Raw genomic sequence first — 19,882 nt, 5'->3', positions numbered from 1 at the left:
GCAGGAACAAAGCGATTCAGTTTTAAGAACACTCATTTAAAGATAAAGGTCACAGGCAAAGACCAAAGTTAGGGCCATGTGTACGTTTGCGAACAAAATATACAGAATGTTGAAAGACCCGTCTTATTCAAAATTATGCCAAACAGGCTTCTTCAAGAAGTAGGTAGCAACAAGCAACTTAAGCATCCTAGGCTCAGGGCAACACTGACAAGGTAAACAGTAACAACACTGCTTATAAAACAGCATAATTGACCAAGCCTGGCTTCCCCTAGTTAACAAGAATGCCACTAGTTTTACAGACATAAACAAACCCTAAGTTTTGGTTAATATAACCAATTTTTTCATTATAAGCAGGTTTTAGCCACCTTCTTTAGAAATAATAATTTTTTTATATCTAATGAAGTCAGCTTCTTATCAGTTTATTCTATAGTCAATGTCCCACTAACGTTTAACAACTGCACTGTTCAGACTGAATTTCTCAGTGTCATATTTACGCTCACTGATTCTTTTTTCTTTCTTTTCATCGCAATGTTTCACCTAGATATGACCGCTCACGGTCACACAGTGCGTGATAAACTCACACTCCACGCGCCCCATGCCTGACCCCCGCCGCTTTACCAACCCCTCAGTGGTGGTAGCGGCAGTTCTCACCACTTCCTTTCCTGTTTCATGTTTAATATGAGAAAGATTTTGTGACACTGAGCTCTCTGGCAATACAGTTCTCTTATTCACTATACTCAAACAGGTGTGATGTGATTTCAACTAAATATGATGGAAGGTTGAGGGTCAACCAAGGAGTAATCCTGTCTTTTTTTATAGCAATAAATCACAGGTAAAGGTCACTGGGTAAGGTTAACTGAAGCAGTTTTTATCCGATTTAAAGATAGCCTTGTGGAAATGTTAAGGATAAGGCAAGAATAAAGGTCTTGATTTTGATAACAATCAGTCAAATGACAAGATCACTGGGAAAGTTCAAAGACCAAGATCACAGAGGAAAGTCAACTGAAACAGTTTTGATCTGATTAGTACAAACCTTAGTGGAAATGTTAAGCATCAGGCAAGAACTAAGGGATTCAGTTTTATAAACAATGAGTCGAAGGTCCAGGTCAGAGGATAAGGCCAATATTCGAACAAATCTATGTGTCAACCAAATAGTTGTAACTCCTTGGATCAAGCTCTTTGCACCAGCTTTGATAGACAAGTTCTACATCACCAAGAAGGTTTACCAGTTTTTTAGAGCAATAGGCCAAAGGTTCAGGACACATGGCAAGGTCAGCTTAAACAGTTTTTTATCCGATGTGCAGGTAATATTCTAGAAAGATTCAGGTATAAACAAAGATAAAAAGATCCAATTTTGAGAACACTCAGTTAAAGGTCAAGGTCACGGGGAAAGCTCAAAGGTCAAGGCCACGGGGCAAAGTCAGTCCATAAAGTTTTAATCTGATCTGAAGCAAAGCTAGTGATAATGTTAAGGCTTAGGCAAGAAAGGTGTAATTAAATTCTGAGAAATGTAATTGTCAAAAAGTGTTAAAGCACAGACAAATATTCAACCTTTATACCATTTGGCGGGCTTGGGTGTGACACTCTTTTGAATGTTTCTTCTTATTATTTCTGCGCTATTCCATCTCCTGTACCTCCTTCTCACGCTCAGCTTTGTTCTCTTTCTCTCGCTTTTTCCCTCGATTCGTATAGCATCTCATTTCTGGCTTTATATTTTTCATTGTAATTCCATCTCCTTTATTTCTTGCTTCCTCTCTCTCTCTCTCTCTCTCTCTCTCTCTCTCTCTCTCTCTCTCTCTCTCTCTCTCTCTCTCTCTCTCTCTCTCTCTCTCTCACACACACACACACTATCTATTTATCTATGTATCTAGCTAGCTAGCTATCAGTCTATATATCTATACATCTAATTCTGTTTTATCTTTCCTGTGATTGTACCCCTCTACAAAAGTAAAGGTGAGCAAAGTGAGTGCAAGACTTATCGTGGCATAATGTTTATTGAGCGTGGTTGGGAAGGTATATGGAATAATTATTACAGAGAAAGTAAGAGAGATATCAGAAGTCCTAGTGAGTGAAGAACAGGGTGGCTTTAGCAGTGGCAGAGGATGTGTGGACCAAATATTTGCACTGAGACAGATAGTAGAGAAAGCTTGGGAGAAGGACCATAAGGTGTTTATGGCATTCATGGATCTGGAAAAAGCATATGACAAAGTGGACAGAGAAGGATTGTGGAAAGTTTTGCGCATGTACGGTGTAGAGGGTAAGCTGCTACGTGCCGTCAAGAGTTTTTATGATGGTAGTGAAGCATGTGTAAGGGTTAATGGGCATTTAAGTGAATGGTTCACCATTGGTGTGGGCATGCGACAAGGTTGTGTGATGTCCCCATGGTTGTTCAATATATATATGGATGGGGTGATGAGAGAAGTAAAAACACGAGTAATGGAGAGAGCGATGGCGTTGGTAATGAATGGTGATGGATGGAATATCTCAAATTTGTTGTATGCTGATGATGCAGTACTGCTTGCAAATACTGGACAGGAACTTGGTAGGCTAGTGCAGAGTTTTGCTGATATCTATAAGAGTCGTGCCTTGAGAGTAAATGTAGGAAAGTGTAAAGTGATGGTTATTGAGAGAGAAGGTGACTCCCAGTGCGATGTAACAATGAATGTAGAGAGACTGGAATTGGTGAGAGAGTTCAAATACCTGGGTGCAGTGATAGAAAGGAGAGGAAAATGTGCAAAAGAAGTTGAAAGTAGAGTGACACAAGGAAGAAAAGTAGCTGGTGCAATGAAGGCCTTGATAAGAAACAGAGGCTTCAGTGTTGCAGCTGCACGAGGCTTACATGCAGGAGTGTTAGTGCCAACTTTAACATATGGATGTGAGACTATGGTGTGGCATGAAAATGAAAAGTCAAGAGTAAGAGCAGTGGAGATGGGACTGCTGAGGAATGTATGTTGAGTACAGAGGGTGGATGGGATACGAAATAATGTGATTTGTGAAAGATGCGGAGTGAGGAGTTGGTGGACATCAGAATCGAAGAGAGTGTACTGAGATGGTATGGTCATGTGGAAAGAATGGATAACAATAGAGTGGTGAAAAAGATATATCTGAGCGAATTCGAAGGAGGGAGGAGGCGAGGGAGGCCAAAGAGAAGGTGGAGAGATATGGTGGATAAATGTGTAAGGAAGAGAGGTTTGGAAGTCGGTGAGGCTAGGGAACTGACAGGAGATCGAGCTGGCTGGATGAAAGTTGTGAGAAGAAGTGCATGATCAGGGATTTTGGCACCCCATTTTAACGTGGCAGCGTCTGGATTGACTCTATCGGATACGATTATGTGAAGCTACAGAACGTGGTGAATGTTTTTGGCGTATCCGATAGAGCCAGGATTCCGGGGGCTTGGATGATGAGTGAATGGAAGCGTGGCCTATTGGATTGGGCAAATTTGGGCTGTCTGGACATTGCTACTCCTCACCCCGCCCTAGGATGGGAAAGGAGGTCCGGATGATGATGATGACTTTCCTGCTCTACCCTATCCTTCTCCTTCCTACTTAAGCGCCTGTTTTCTTCCCTTCTTCACCCTGCCGTTCTTCTTTTCCACTCTCCTTCCATCCTACACTCTCTTCTCTTTCCTTTCCACACTCTCTCTTTCCGTTCTCCTCCCTTCCTTCCTCCCTGCCCCTTCCCTTCCTTCTATACCTTCCTTTTCTTTACTTTTACTATCATAGAATATTGACAAGTAAGTCAGCTATTGCCCGATCTCCACCAAACACTACTTCTTACATCCACTTACTATTCAGTTTCTCACCTGTTGAGACCAAGGTGCAACATTAACCAATATCATAGTACTCCAGAGAAAACATCATTTTTTACAACAAAACAGCAGCATCATGTATAGCAAAATCTCCTCTTTATTTATGAACAGTCCTATCCGCCTTTAAAAACGAAAAATCCTTACCATTGAACCCGTCATCATTTACTGAAAAACTTTTCCAGCACTTGCAACAAACCGCGTAATCATTTAAAAGGAACCTCGTCAGCATTTGCAACAAACTTACGTTTTCATTTACAACAGACCTCATCACCATGCACATCAAATTTCGTCACCACGTACAGCAAACCACGTCACCATGTACAGCAAACCACGTCACCATGTACAGCAAACTACGTCACCATGTACAGCAAACCTCGTCACCATGTACAGCAAACCACGTCACCATGTACAGCAAACTACGTCACCATGTACAGCAAACCACGTCACCATGTACAGCAAACTACGTCACCATGTACAGCAAACCTCGTCACCATGTACAGCAAACTTCGTTACCATGTACAGCAAACATCGGTACAATGTACAGAAAGCCTTGTCACCACGTACAACAAACCATGTCGCAATGTATAGCAAACCTCGTCACCATTTACATCAAACCTCGTTACCATATGCAGCAAACATCGTCACCATATATATATATATATATATATATATATATATATATATATATATATATATATATATTCTATCTTTACAAGCCTTCACCTATCCATCCCTCCTTCCTTTCTCTATATATATTCTATCTTTACAAGCCTTCACCTATCCATCCCTCCTTCCTTTCTCCTTTCCTTCTTTCTTTCCCTTCCCTCTTCCTTTTTTCCTCCTTTCTGTTTCTTCTTCCTTTATTCCTCCCTTCTTCCCTCACATAATTTTCCGCTTTCTCCTCCCATCCATCTCTCCGTCCCTCCTCCCTTTGTTTCCTCCTTCCCTCCTGCCTTCCTTCTCTCTGCCCCTCCTTTCCTTCTCTACCTCCCTCCTCCCGTCCTTCACTCCTCTCTCCTCCCACCTGTCTCCTCATTCCGCCTCCTTTCCTTCCTTCATTTCCACCTCCGTCTTCTGGGTACCTGTCAGTGAAGAAGAAGGAAAGGGTCTGACTCACCCAAATGAATTTTTCTTGAGTGTAGAAATCGCTCACCCGTTCCATGTCCTCAACCTCCATTCTCTACCAGTTTTCCTGCGTTTTTTACCCTACATTTCTCCACTTATTTTCACGTATATCTACTATTTTTCTCATTTTCCTTTTCTTCTACTGTCATTCTCTTCTTTTATCTACCTTTCTATCTACCTATCGTCCTTTATGTGTCCTACTTTCCTTGCGCCACCTTTGTAAGTATTTTCACTCCTATTACAAGTCCTCTATCATCGCCTTCTCTCTCCGGTTTCTTCCTTCCTTAATACTGTAGTCATATTTTCTTGTCTTTCATAATTTTCCAACTAATTCCTTCTTTTTCCCCTCACCCTATGCTTTCCTTCCTCTCCTCCACTCAGTTCTTCTCTCTTCTCTCTCCACTCACCCCTCTCTTCTCTCTCCACCCTCTCCTCTCTCTCCATCTCCTACCTGCCTGTCAGCGGACGAGGGAGAGTGATCCGACCCTAGTGATTTTCTGGCTGAAGATCTCTTAACCTTTTCTTCCTTCTGACTTTATTTTCTTGCTTCTTTTTCCAACTTCCTACCCATTTTTTTTTTCATGGCCTCTTCTCTCTCTCTCTCTCTCTCACCTCGTCCAGTCTTCTGTGATGGAGACGGCTATAGATAGATATACAGACAGACTCATCAACAGAGAGAGAGAGAGAGAGAGAGAGAGAGAGAGACAGACAGACAGACAGACAGACAGACAGACAGAGACAGACAGACAGACAGACAGACAGATTCAACCTCATTTGACACATCACCTCTCCATTATCTTCTCTTATATCCTCCTTTATCCCATCTCTCTTATCTAATCTTCTCTTCCCTTCTCTACCTCCTTCTTCCCATGCCCCTAACCTCCACCAAAGTTACCGAAGACGAAGAGGGAGAAGAGAATATTTATGGTCTCCACATTATGCCGAAGACCTTCCTGCATATAATCAGTTTCTCCTTTCTTTCCTACTCTTTTGTTTCGGGCGCTTTTCAGAGCGTTGTTATTTCTTCATTTCTTCACCTCTACACTTTGAGCTTACACAATTTCTCCTTGGGCAAATATCCCTGACAATTTCTTTGTCCTTTTTTTTTTCTTTTTAAATGTTTTCCGGGGCCAAAGGTGAAGCCATCGAAACAAATACTCAGTGAAATATGGCAACATGAAAGCGTAGATTTTGCCACGTCTACGGGGAGTGGTGGTGACAATGCTTCTCTGAGTGCCGGAGATTTTGTGGAGACCTTCTTGCATTCCACAGTTAATGTCGGCAATCTTTACTCTTTTCGTCCTTTTTTCCTTCTGTCTTCTTTCTTCCATCACTCATTTTATATTTCTTTTGTTCTCCTCCTTTCATTCCCCTGCGCACTTTCTAAAACCTCCTCACTTCTTGTAACATCAAGTTCTTTCTTTTCTTCCCTCTCCATTCCTTAATTATTCACCTCTCTTTTCTCCTTTCTTCCTTTTACTCTCTCTCTCTCTCTCTCTCTCTCTCTCTCTCTCTCTCTCTCTCTCTCTCTCACACACACACACACACACATACACACACACACATTTCCCTCCTTTCATCTTTTCCTTTCTCTTTCATCTCATTCCTTCCATCTTTCTCTCTTCCCTCGTATCAGCCTTCTTCCTCTTTTTAATGTTTTTTTCTCCGGCTTTACTTATTTCTTCCTCCTCTTCCTCCCTTCCTCTAAATCTGCTTCCCCCCCCCCCCGTTTCCTTTTTTCCATTTTCTTGCCCCTAAAATTTCTTCCCTCTTCTCTTTAATCCTCTCTTTCCCCTTCCCTCCTCCCTTTCCCAATGGACCGCCTGTTTCAGTCTTCTCTCCTTTTGTTCTACTTCCTCTACTTCTTGCTTCTCTTTCTACCTTTCTTCTTACTTCGTGCTTTCCATCTTTCATCTTCCCTTATTTTCATTATTTTCTCTTCCTTTCTTCTCCTACTATTTCCTCTCTTCTTACCGTCCATTCTTTTCAGTCCTTTCCTAATCCTCCGCTCCTACACATCCACCTGCCAGAGAGAGAGAGAGAGAGAGAGAGAGAGAGAGAGACGCACACAGAATGTCAACCCCCCTTATTTCTTCTTAATATTCTATTCCAGCTTATCTTTTTTACTCCATTTTTTTTTCTTTCTCCTTTACCCCTGCAGTCTTAGAGCTCTTCGGCCCTCCTCCTCCCCCTTCTCCTCCTTCTCCTGCACAAATCTATATTAACCTTTCCTGCATTTTTGTTCCCTCCTTACTTAATTCAACCGTTCCTTACTTCCCATTTCTTCCTTTATTCCTCCTCTTACTGACTTCCTTTTACATCTCCTTTCCTCTTGCTCTACTGTCCTCCTACTCCCCTTCATGGATTAATCTTTTTTAGTCTTCTTGCATTTTATATCACCCATTATCAAATCCAGCCTTCTCTCTCTCTTCCTTTCATCCTTCTTTCCTCCTTTCCAGCTTTCTCTCTTTCTCCCTTTCATCCTTCTTTCATCCTTTCTTCCCCCTCTCCATTCCCCCCTTCCCCTCGTACCCACCTGCCGGAGAGGACGAGAGAGAGCGAGTCGACCCTGGTGATCTTCTCCTGGGCGTATATCTCCTGGAACTTGACGTAGCGGATGATGCGCATACACTTGATGACCTTCTTGAACTGATGCCGCGACACCTTCAGGGGCTGGAACAGACTCCGGTACACCTGTGGAGAGGAGAAAAGGGATGGATTAGAGAAAAGGTAGATTACATGAAGGATAAATTTGAGAAGGATTACATGGAATAGATTGGAGAAAAGGTAAATACTTAAGAAGAAGAGTAAAGGAGGGGCATAACTAAGAAAGGGGCTGTTAGAGAAGGGGTAGATTTTATAAGGGATAGATAAGAGAAGGGGTAGATTACATATGGGATAGACTGGAGAAAGGGGAGGTTAGAGAAGTGATAGATTAGAGAAGGGGTAGAGGGGTAGATAACATAAGGGATAGATTAGAGAAAGGGTAGATTATATATGGGACAGATTAGAGGCAGGGTATAGTGGAGAAAGACTACAGGTTAATTATCAAAGAGGCAAATTAGAGACAGATTAAAAAGAGGGCGTATATGAGGAAAGGTATATTTAAGAAGGAGTTTATTAAAGGAGGGCAAATTAGAGGATGGGTAGATTTAACAGAGAGGGAGAGAGAGAGAGAGGATAATCAGACCCGAAGAATACTAGGAGATGCTTCAGTAATAATGTATATAAAATCTCCTACGTTCTTGTCACGTAACTTTGACTAACTGAGGCGGAGACGTAAAGAGGAACATACGAACAGACAGGAGTAAAATTAGTGAAGCGAGAAAGTCTTTTCGAGAGTTGGAAGAGATAAAACAATAAAACAAAGATAGATAAGACAGCAGAAAGTGCAAGTTGAGGCAGTGAGTAAGAGAAAGGGGAATAACGGCACTGAAAGAGAGAAGAGAAGGGGTGAAGTGGAGCAGTATGGAGGAGAGGGGACTGAGAAGTTTTAGATTAACAGGATTATATTTGGACTGAGGATTATACTTCGAATTGTATTTGGACTGAGACAGACAGACAGACAGACACAGAATTATTGTGAAAACTAGAAAGCGCTCAGAAAGAGCATACCTCCGCCAATGCCATTGCCATTAAAAAGAATCCGGATCAGGTTCCGTGGATATAGGATCCGGACCCATCCTACAATTTAATCAACTCTTTTTTGGTCCATGGCCCACCTTTCTAGAAAATATCATTGAAATTCACTGAGAACTTTCGGAGATACTGTGGGGGATACTGCGGATCTGGATCCGGATCCGACATAAAATATGGTAATTTCTTCTCTGGCCCATGGCCCACCCTTCCACGATATTTCAGGAAAACCCTTTCACAAGTTTTTGAGTAACCCTGCTAACAGACAGACAGACAAACAAACCAACGCGGGGTAAAACATAACCTCCTTGGCAAAGGTAAATAAAGTTAAGTCCTATGGTAATGAACGTTTTCGCTGGTGTTTTATTTTTAACTTCGGTATTAAGTCTTGCTAACACTGGGCGATCTTACCCAAAACCGTGAAATCTTTTACACATAGAGACCGTTGTTAGGGTCCTGGCTGAAAGAAGCTCTGTTCTCTACTATATCTTTTTTTTTTTCTAGTAAACCCGCAATCGGTATGAAAACGAAGACAAGAATCACATGACTGAATACAAAACACACTAAGGAACATGACAATAGATTGGTGGAAAACAGAACAAAACAAAACTATTAACCCCATCAGTACTGTACGGTAAAGTAAAAGTAATATTTAATTTGAAATATACGCTTACTGGCACTGATACTGGAGGGCGCATTATCTTATTAATCAAACTAAGTACATTAATGACAGTTATAATATGAAAGGTAGGTGGAACAGATAATGGCTACAAGTATGCACTGGTAACTGGAGTCCCTTTGTTGACTAGCCCATCAAAGTCAGCGCGTCCCCTGAAGTGGTAGTTACTGAACTCCATGGAGTTCCAGGCATGCAGCATGACTAGTACATACAACACTAAGTTAGGTAAAGTAACCAAAAGGTGTGCAAAATACACCAAAGGGTAATCGTAATGCCGAAGAGAGAAGTGTGAGGACAGAGGTGAGCTAAGGGAAGGAGAGAGAGATGAGGGGATTAAAGAGGTGAGAGAAGTAAGGAAGAGAGTAAACGGGAAGACAGAGGGGAAGGAAAGGGAAGAAGGAGAAATTTGTGGATACAGTCATATAAAATATGTACCAGCTGAAGATTGTGTCACAAGAATAGTGGAAAGTACCTGGGGAAGTGGCATCAAGAAAGTCTGGCCCACAGCTTGACAAACGGCCCTTTGCTGATGGTGACAGCAGAGTCCAAGGGAGTTTATGAAGTTGGGACCCCCTGCGACACTCAAGGGATTCGGAGACAATTCCAACTACGGACTACAGCTCGAGTGTCGGAGCAAAGAAGTAGGTGCTTGATACTGATTGTCTTCACAACCCAGTGTGTTGGAAAAGTTTGATAAACTGGAAAGGGTTTTATGAAGTAGGGTAGACCCTCGAATTTTCGATGGACTACGGCAACTTGACAAGTTCTTGCTAAGTGAGATGCTGTGCAGGTTATCCTATGGATCCCCATAAGTGGGAGGAGTAGACCTAGAGGTTCTTGATGAGGCCCAAGTGTCACTTTTTTAGTTAATTAAAATTAGCTTATGATTATCGAATGCAAATTGGGTTATGGAGGCAACATATTACTCAGGATTCAAGATTTTGGAGGGAAGATTGTGTGATTTCCACCACCCTTCCTCCTTTTGCCTGCAAACTTGCTTCAACATCTTATTTACCTATAATTGGGTCATGTTCCTTTGATTTCCTTGAGAGCAATGCCAACAATGTCTGGTTACGAGGAAAAGAAGGTGATATTTAGGCATTCACAGGAAATCTTACACATAAAAGGACTTTCACATTATCAGCAGAGAGAATTTCTGAAAACAATTTACAAACAGTTCATAAGGACACTCCATTATTCTAGCTCAAGCTGGACCCCACCTTCAAACACAAAGATGGCTGAGCTTCAAAAAAAAACAATACAAAACATTAAAACTAACATTATACACTAAGACCACAAATACAGGCCACATACATCAATACAATTTACTAATAGACAGATATTGCCAGATTCGTGTATTACCTTCAGCACTACTAATACAGGTATTCCCATCTCCAAAAGTATTGAAATTCTCGGCGTCTCACTTAACAATGCCCTCAGCTGGACCTCTCATGTTAGATTACTTGCTATAACCACCTCAAAGAAACTTGGACTAATGTACAGAGTCCGTAACTTCTTCATTGACGAGCAGTTAACTGTGGTGTTTAAGAGTCATGTGCGCTCTCAGCTTGAATATTGCTCACCCTTGTGGAATGGATGTGGAAAGGTTGCATTAAAACAATTAGACAAAATTCAGAACAAGGCTGTTAGAATTATTAACCATCCATCCATCCATCATCCAATCCTACGTTGCCCCATGAGGAGTGTAGGAGCTCGGGGCTAGGCAGTTGGTCCTGACATTTAAGATGAGAGTGACCAGCCTCACTCATCCCTGAGTGGCATTACGTGAGCAATAAACCCCAACCATCCCTTGGATATAAACCTTCATCGGCTCAATCCGATTGGAACACAAAAATTACCCACTAAACCACCAGGCGCCAAAATTTGGTTATATGGTTACCACCCAGCGTAGTAAATGGTTTCCTGGTGCAAGAAACCATTTGGCTTGTCACTCAGTGTAGAGTCACCCACGGGAAGAAGAAAGAGGAAAGAATGAAGGAATGAAAGACAGAAGAGGGAGTGTAAAGTCACCCGCAGGCAGAAAGACGAGGAAAGAATGAAGGAAAGAAAGACAGAAGATGAAAGGAAAGAAGGATGGAGGAGAGGACAGGGCACACATCCGAGAGTAGCACTACGTTGAGTGAGTGGATGGCGAGCGCCCCCACCTACCACAATGACAACCCTGCCATTACAAATAAACTACCTCCCCTACAGGTAAGAAGGAATGTTGCCTCCCTTGCATTATTTTACAGATATTTTTATGGCAAATGCTCAGACGAAGTTGCGTCCATGGTGCCACCTCTCCATGCCTTCCCTCGTGCTACACGGGCACCTGGTAGCGCTCATGACTGGAATGTCACTCAGCCATATTTCAGAACTTCTGCCTACCAGAATTCTTTCATTCCCCGAACTGCATCTCTTTGGAACTCGGTTCCACAGAGTTGTTTCCCTCCAAACTTCAACCTACAGCTGTTCAAGTCTAACTGTTACAGATATTTTATGAACAGAGGACACCAGTAATCTGGTGTATGGATTATTTTTCTTATTCATTTGTTTTTCCTTCCTCTGTTCTGTTATTAAAAATAATAATAAAAAAAAAAACAAGGAACACACGAATATGAAAGGCACACAATTTATCGCTTCCTTTCAATTAACATTCCACAACAGTAACTTTATGTTCCATCATCCGTCTAAAAAGAAACAAAATAAACAACTTCCTAACCTCTCAAGAACACTCCTCTTCCTCCAGTCAACACTGTGCTTCACAAACACATTCATAAACACAAAGCGTCTGGCCACCCTACCTATCTATAACTTAATATCACGCAGTATCCTTCTTGAACAAACGCTATGCATCCACCCCTGTGAAACTACTCTACTCAAGCACGATTACACCTAACTAGACTGCAATGCAACCGATCACTCCTAACTGACACACTACCAACACAATATACATCTCACAAGTAGTTCTCTTTGTCTACACGTCTACACTGCAGCCCAGCTCGCCCACACTACGACACACTTCATGCAGCACATTATCGTAACAAAGACAGTCCTTCAACATAACCTTCACAAAATTTATGATCTCTGGGAGCGACCGGTTGAAGTGACCAGTTTCCTGAAGTTCGTTGGAGCTTGTGGTTGCAACAACTTCCAGCTGGTTAGTGCTGAGAGACAAACACGACGCGGCATGAAGTTGTGTGGTAAGGAAAGTTTCATAGAGAATGTCTTCCACATGAGGAATAATTCTTGTAATCTGTTGGATAACTAAGTCAGTTACCGTCTTCGGCATTGCTCTGATTTCATTTCCTTCTCCAGTCTTGCAGCTTCCGGGACATCATCCCAGTTTCTACTGCTAGACGATTTTATGCAGCTTAGAGAAGAAATGGTACAGTCAAAGAGATGATGGAGATTGAAGATTACCAAATTGCCTTCATCACTACAAGATTTCTCCACAAATTTGAAATAAGAACCGTCCTTCGGTGGCTGTCATGAAATAAGAGAGAATTATCGTACTGAACTGATCAACAAGATACAACAGAAACATGATGATAGATGATAGGTACCGTTATGGGCTATAATGTAATATAACTACACAGGTGCCTAATGACCATGAAGCCACTTATCATTATATCTGCTGTTTTTTTACGTACATCTAATCATATATATATATATATATATATATATATATATATATATATTTTTTTTTTTTTTTTTTTTTTTTTTTTTTGACAATGCCGTCTTGCATCACCAGGGGCAGAATCATGGGCCCAGTGTTAGCTCACAGCACGAGAAAAATATGAAGTAAAAAATTGTCCTCCTTCACAATTATATGCAAATTTAATCAGATTACTTAACCGTATTATGCATTTTATTTTACTGAGAGAGAGCGAGAGAGAGAGAGAGAGAGAGAGAGAGAGAGAGAGAGAGAGAGAGAGAGATAGAGAGAGAGAGATTGTGAGGGTAGAAAAAGAGACACATGGAAGGGAGCCAACGATAAGAATGACACTGCCATGATGTTGATAAAGGGGAAAGATAAGATAACACCGGCACAAAAGAGAGAGAGAGAGAGAGAGAGAGAGAGAGAGAGAGAGAGGAAGCAGTGTATCAAGAGTGACGGTCATGATGGCAGTTACCAAGGCAGGGTTGTCAGAGAGATGGAGTGTGAGGATGCACAGAGGATGGTAGGGAGTGAGGAGATAAATGGAACAGAGAGAGACAGAGAGACAGAGACAGAGACAGACAGACAGACAGACAGACAGACAGACAGACAGAGCAGAATAAAGAAGGAGAAAGGAAGGAAAGGAGAAAAGAAAGGAAGGGAGAGTTGAAGGAGGAAAGGAAAGGAAATGGAAGGACAAGAAAAGGAATGGAAAGTGGAAGGGATGAGAGAGAGAGAGAGAGAGAGAGAGAGGGGATCAAATGTAGGGCAGGGAAAGATGCCACAAAGGGAAAAGAAAGAACAGTGAGATAAGTCAGAGAAAGGAATGGTAAAGGAAAGGCAAGGAGTGGGAAGAGAAGGCAAAGGATGGGAAATAGGACGGAGAGAGAGGGTAGGTAGAGTGAAGTGGACGGGAAACAGAAATGGAAAAGAGCTACTGGGTTATGAAGAGAAAGATGAGATACGAGTAGCTTGGAGTTTGACTGAGAGGATAAAATTATTATGATAAAAAGGAATGAATCTGTAGAATGGTAAAAGGGAATGACAAAAATGAAGAAAAGAGAGATTGAATCAAGAATAAGAGAAGATGGGATAGAGAGAAAAGACGTTTTAAATAAAGAAAATCACCAAGAGAAATCTGAAATGGGAGAATAAAGAGACAGAAAATACTGTAAAAGAGACAAAATATTGGGCTAGAGATATGGATAATGTAGGAACTAAATAAAGGAAATACAAAAGGGCAACAATGTAGTACAGACGTTTAGGACAGAGAAAGAGAAGAGGAAACAAAGACAAAAGAAAGAACAGTAAAGACAATGGGATGAGAAGAAGAAGAAGAAGAAGAAGAAGATTTATAGTGAAACAAAAGTCAGTGTGAAGGAAATAGAGACGGGATGGAGAGACGAAGAAAAATGGGAAAACGAAATGGAGCGAGGAGACAACTTAAGATGGAGAGAGAGAGAGAGAGAGAGAGAGAAGGGATGGAGAGGGGATAGAGTGGGAGAGGGAGTGGGTAAAAGAGGGCTTAAAGGGGAAGCATACCGATATTCACTCTCATCTTACCCCCTCCTCACTCTCACACCCTCACCTCTCTCTCTCTCTCTCTCTCTCTCTCTCTCTCTCTCTCTCTCTCTCTCTTTCTTCTTCTTCTTCTTCTTCTTCTTCTTCTTCGTCTTCTTCTTTTTTCCACTGTCTTTCACCCCGCATTTCCCTCCCTCTTTTTCATTTATCTCTCCGCTTTCTCTTCTTTCCTCTTCCTCTTTTTTTTTATCCCCCATCACACTTCTCTCATCTTCATCTTGGTCGTCTATCCCTGTTACCTCCCTCTTCATATTGCTTTTACTTCATCTCCCTCTTAATCCTTCCCTTCCTCTCTTATCCCTTCTCCATCTTACCATTTTTTTCTTGTTCCATCTTTCATTACCGTATCTTTCTCCTAGAATGAGACACAATCAATACGAAGAACGTCCTCAGCAAATATATTTGTTTACCTCAGCGAAGCGCATATTATGAGATTTAAGATAAACAAGTCGTTAGGTGATGACGGCCAGCTCTAAGCGGGCCTATCGAATTTTAGTCGCTGCTGTTCAGCCTGTACACACAAAGGACGACCCTTATCTGGTTAAAGTCTAAAAATACCATCTCTAGCCTCTCTCTGGACACTAACTAAACTGCACATAAACAGAAATAACTCGATACTTGCATAAACACAATGAATATCAAAATTTCATTTTTCATTCATTGCCAGACGCCAAGTATCCCACACGGGGTGGCCAAGGGCTTAGAGTTAATTGTTTTACAGGGAGGGGCACTAATCCTCCACCAACCCCACTTGACACGTAGGGATGCCAACAGCATCTGGTGTTCCCAGGCGGTCACCCATCCAAGTACTAACCAGACCCAACGTTGCTTAACTTCGCTGATCGGACGGGAAGCGGTGTACTCAACGTGGAGTGGCCGTTAAAAAATCACTTTTTTTTAATGAAACGTCCCATATTATGTACTGATTTTGTTCGAAATACTATCTAGTCATTTCAAATCATTTCAGCACCACTGAATTCTTTTTTGCGGGGATGAAAATGTGGATATTTCTTTGTGCGATATTCTTTAGTTCCTTTGCTTGTTTTTCACCGGCGTGTACGCAATCATTTTGCAAAAAAATTCCGCGCTTCAGTGCAAAGCATAAGGATGGGTTTAGGAAGCTAAAAATTGCAGTGCCAGGTGCGCCACACATTTCTCTTCGACTTGATAAGAAAATAAAACGATTTTTGAAATTTGAAAAAATGGTGCTGGGGCTGGCTGCTGGGTCCCTACAATTTCCGGACCCACGGCCACGGAGGGGCTACGGGGGCTGTTGCTAGGCAACGAGTAGTTGCTTTTTAACCAAAACCTTGCGGACACAACTAGGTCATAGGCTGGTCATTGTGTTCAGGTTTGGTTAGAATTGGTTAATTCTAAAGGGTAGAAGTGCCTGCCAAACAAAAAAGAATACAAGAAAGGCTACCAGAAAGAAAGAAAACGTAACCAACTTAGGGCAGAATGGAACTGGCCAACAAGCCTTTCTCAGAGAGACTATATTCCACTTCGTTACAACTTGTAAACCTGTCTGTTAAAGGAGATTAAAATGATTTAAAGTTTCAAAAACAGAAAATTGGTCATAAGTTGGCCATCTCGGATTTTTTCAAAATTTCGAAAAGACGGGCATTAACTTTTTACATTCCCCTACAATCATACAAAATACTAGAAAATTCCAACAAATTGTTTCTGAGATACTGCGTGGAACAGACGCCATACGGACGGACGGACATGACCTAACCTAAGATTCCACTTCGTGAGAAACGAAGTGGAATATTAACCTGTATATCGGTAGGGCTGTATATGGTATTTAAAGAACATGATAACACAGCTCTTGGAAAATACTTAACAGTTCACAGGTCAAATTATAATAAAAGTATTGATTATTAAAATATTGGCAAACGTTTTCAGTCAAATTAACCGAAGTACTTTTTCTTCAACAGTGTTTTAAAGATTGAGTACAAACTGCCCTCCAGCGTTGTAACAGATACAGCGCTAACTTTCTGAAATCCTCTGAATAATAATTGGATTTCAGTAATCAGTTAACTGTGTTCACTCGTGAATTATATATTTTTATCGTACAATCAAAAAGTTCTTGAAACTTTCGTTTTTAAATTTTGAAACTGGACTGACGAAACGTTTGAAAATAATCCCTAGTACCTTTTCATGAACAGACATCCCAGCTTTTTTTGTTACAGCACAAAGATCTCAATGCAACTTATCATGAAAAACACAGGTTATTCACAAACATCTGCCTTTGAAAGAATGTGCAAACAGCAACAATGCTTATAATGAAGCCATCGATCATTTGCTGTTGATATTCTTCTGATCGCTTTTACTGTACATTCAACAACAAAACATCCTGAGCAGCTCACAATCGTAGTTGGACCCTGAAGCATCTGAGGATCGAGGATTGAAGCAGTTGACAGTCGTTCATTCCCCAGTCAACAGGTGTCGTGATGAAGGGGCAATGGGGGGAGGGATACGGGAGGGTGCGGGGCGTTGAAGTGACTGGAAAGCTCCGGAGCGGTGGTAACGGATGCAGCCAATATTAGAATGATATTTGCAATCCCATGGTCATAAAAGGACAATGGATTTTTGGTTTTATCACACACACACACACACACACACACACACACACACACACACAGTGATCGTCTGTCAGCCTTATGTGCAGAGGGGTCCACCATAAGATGACTAAAATATTTCTTGTTTGCTAGATTAAATAAATAGGTTTGTCGGTACGCAGAGTACTACGTGGGGCACCAGTAACGTTAGCCGAGATAATAAGATAATAACCTTTAGAGTGTTATACGAAATAAACATGCTATAATTTCATAGTTAATACCATAGTCATCAATTTAGGCCGTTGTTGGCCGTCAAGTCTAAAACCAGCAGGGCCATAAGCTTCATTACAAACGGTAAAGGTCATACGAGCCAAGAGCATATAAACAAGGGCTATTATTCTTGCACTGAATCCTTGATGTTTTTAACAGTATGTACTCGTATTATGTGGGGAGTGTATGGGTTTGGGAAAATTCACATGAATTGCGTCATTTTATTTATGCACTGCAATTTCGTAACATAAAAGTAACACCCTTTTGTCTTATGAGGATGTGATTATCCTATACATTCATTACCGTCATAATTAACATACAATGTTAATTTTATCAGTATGTGAAGATTTCAGTTTCTACGTCACCACCAATTGGACCTTTTGTATCATTTCATCATTCCCCTCGCTCCCCCCCCCCTTCCCTCTCCTATAACTCCACTACGACATCTGTTAGCTGGGGAACGAACTATTATCAACTGCTTCAGTCCTCGAACCCTGCAGGGTACAACAACAACGATTGTAAGCTGCGCAGGACTTTTGCTGTTGACTGCTCTTCGCTTTTCTACATTACAAAGCATGGTGGACACAAGGTAGACCATCGTTTCGCATCGTACTTAATGCTTATTTGTTCTTACTTTCCTTTGCAGGTTAAGATAACTATGGACTATGCTTTCCATTCATCCTTTCCTATGAAATTTCCTTGACAGCTTTTCTATGCCGTGTGGTAGTCTTTCTCATTATATCTCTCTGGCTTCGGTGGGAGAGATTAGTGAATACGGAGAGTTTTATTGCTCTGCCATTCTAGTTTTTGGCTCAGAATGATATATCTTAGACATACTGTATGTGCGGACCTCTGTCAGTACCACTCGGCATTAGGTCTGCTACAGATGCGAACCTTGTAAAGTGATATCCAGCATTACGCCTCCTTTATGTTAGTTAAGTACGAATGGGGAAGGCCTTTTAGCCGGTGACGAAGCATTCTCCACAATCTTGGGATAAAAAGCCACTGCAGGTGTTACTCTGAGTGCCCATTTTACTAATGAACTCACAAAAAATGGAGGAACAGCTGAGTCCAGGGATGCCAGTTCCAAACACGAGGATCTTGACCCTGGTACCATCTGGCATAGCTTGCAGTGCTAACCATTCGGCAACAGAGAATAAATAAGACCCTCGTTAAAACCAACACGAAGGTAAACAGTCTTGAAAGAACAAGTAGCAGGCTCAAATTTGGAGGGGGAGCGGGAGGTGTGTTGGGCGTTCGTCTCCCAAACCAGTGAGAGCTTATAGTAAAAGAAAAATTTAATTTACCAAAATAAATGCAGTAAAAAGCTTACATAAATGATATATGTTTGTGCTCCTATAATAAAAACTTATAATAAGTGGATTTTGATTTGACTCAATGGGTTATGTGGTCATTAATATAGGAATAACGCCCCCCATAGCAAAGTGCACGATCCGGCCCTCAAATGGTCCGTTGTTCTTTGTTTTCCTTTGTACGCTCTCTCTCTCTCTCTCTCTCTCTCTCACCTCCCTTCTCCATCCCTCTCACTCCCCCCACCATCTATCTTCACTAGCAAAATTCGTCTTCATTTCGTGTGAGTAATGATGTTGGCAGCAGTGCTAGGAGAAACTGGAGACAGTGGCAGTGGTTGTTGTTATGGTAGTGCACGTAACAGCAGCAGAAGTAGTAGTAGTAGTAGTAGTATCGTAATAGTAGTAGAAGTAGTAGTAGTAGTAGTAGTAGGAGGAGGAGGAGGAGGAGGAGGGGGAGGTAGTTGTTGTTGTTGTTGTTGTCGTAGCAATAGCAGTGGTGATGGTGTGGGTGGTTGTGGCCACACCATCGGACAGAATGAATCCAGGGACAGAGACTTTATTCCCGACTCCCTGAGACATACTACGTCTAGAAACATCAGCCCCGGAACTGCGATTCGTTCTACAGACAGATGAAGTTCTGACTCTGTCTCCCTCCTTCTGGTCTGCACTTCTCCTCATTTAGAGGCACCAGTTCAGCCCTCATGCCGTGTCACTGACAGGTATGAACTACTGGGCTACAGTAGTGGGGTCACAACCACCAGCGGTTCGGATAATTTCATGATTTACACCATTTTGTAAAACCCTTCGACGGTCTGGTCGGTAATGAGTGTGTCTACCAACCCTCCTAAGCTGGACTCACTCCCATTGGAACAGAACATTTTTAAGGAGGCAGTATCATGTCGTTACATGTCATCACACATGTTCACACTGTGTCGAGGCACTATCAGCGTTGAAGGTGGACTTTCACCCCAGAACACAGTTTTCCACATGCTCCTTTATCCCTACACTTAAAAGCCTTCCACACCTTAATCCTAGCGTATTTCAGGAGAATGAAGAGGGGGAGGGGCAGTTCTCTTCTTCGGAGACAGAAATAGTGTTCCCCTGCTCCAAGGCTCATTCACTCTTCAGGACCTGTAAGCCACACCGTCAACGTACATAATACAGCTGCCCTCCATGTAAGGTAGGTGGAAAGGGAGAGAGATGATGGAAAAAGAGAGGGGCTACTCAACACTGACGTGTTGCTGGGCA

The 19,882-nt window shown here is 41.8% G+C and overlaps 1 protein-coding gene and 1 non-coding gene across 2 annotated transcripts in view; both read right to left on the bottom strand.

The window, feature by feature from the left end:
* The window catches only part of LOC145403615 (popeye domain-containing protein 3-like), a 592,299-nt gene that overhangs the window by 77,971 nt on the left and 494,446 nt on the right, over positions 1–19,882 (bottom strand). The window contains exon 2 of the mRNA XM_080275292.1: positions 7,470–7,627. Within this exon, the coding sequence (XP_080131418.1) occupies positions 7,470–7,627 (158 nt within the window). The remainder of the gene's footprint in view (positions 1–7,469; positions 7,628–19,882) is intronic.
* Positions 15,256–15,374, bottom strand: LOC145403895 (5S ribosomal RNA). Its single transcript, XR_013898087.1, has one exon. It is a non-coding gene; the product is annotated as a 5S ribosomal RNA (ribosomal RNA).

The sequence above is a fragment of the Coenobita brevimanus genome, chromosome 61 (assembly GCF_032717465.1).
Source record: "Coenobita brevimanus isolate Jiangsu-jjx chromosome 61, ASM3271746v2, whole genome shotgun sequence".
NCBI classification, from domain to species: Eukaryota; Metazoa; Arthropoda; class Malacostraca; order Decapoda; family Coenobitidae; genus Coenobita; species Coenobita brevimanus.
The sequence above is the reverse complement of the archived record's forward strand: the minus strand, read 5'-3'. Positions and strand labels throughout refer to the sequence as shown.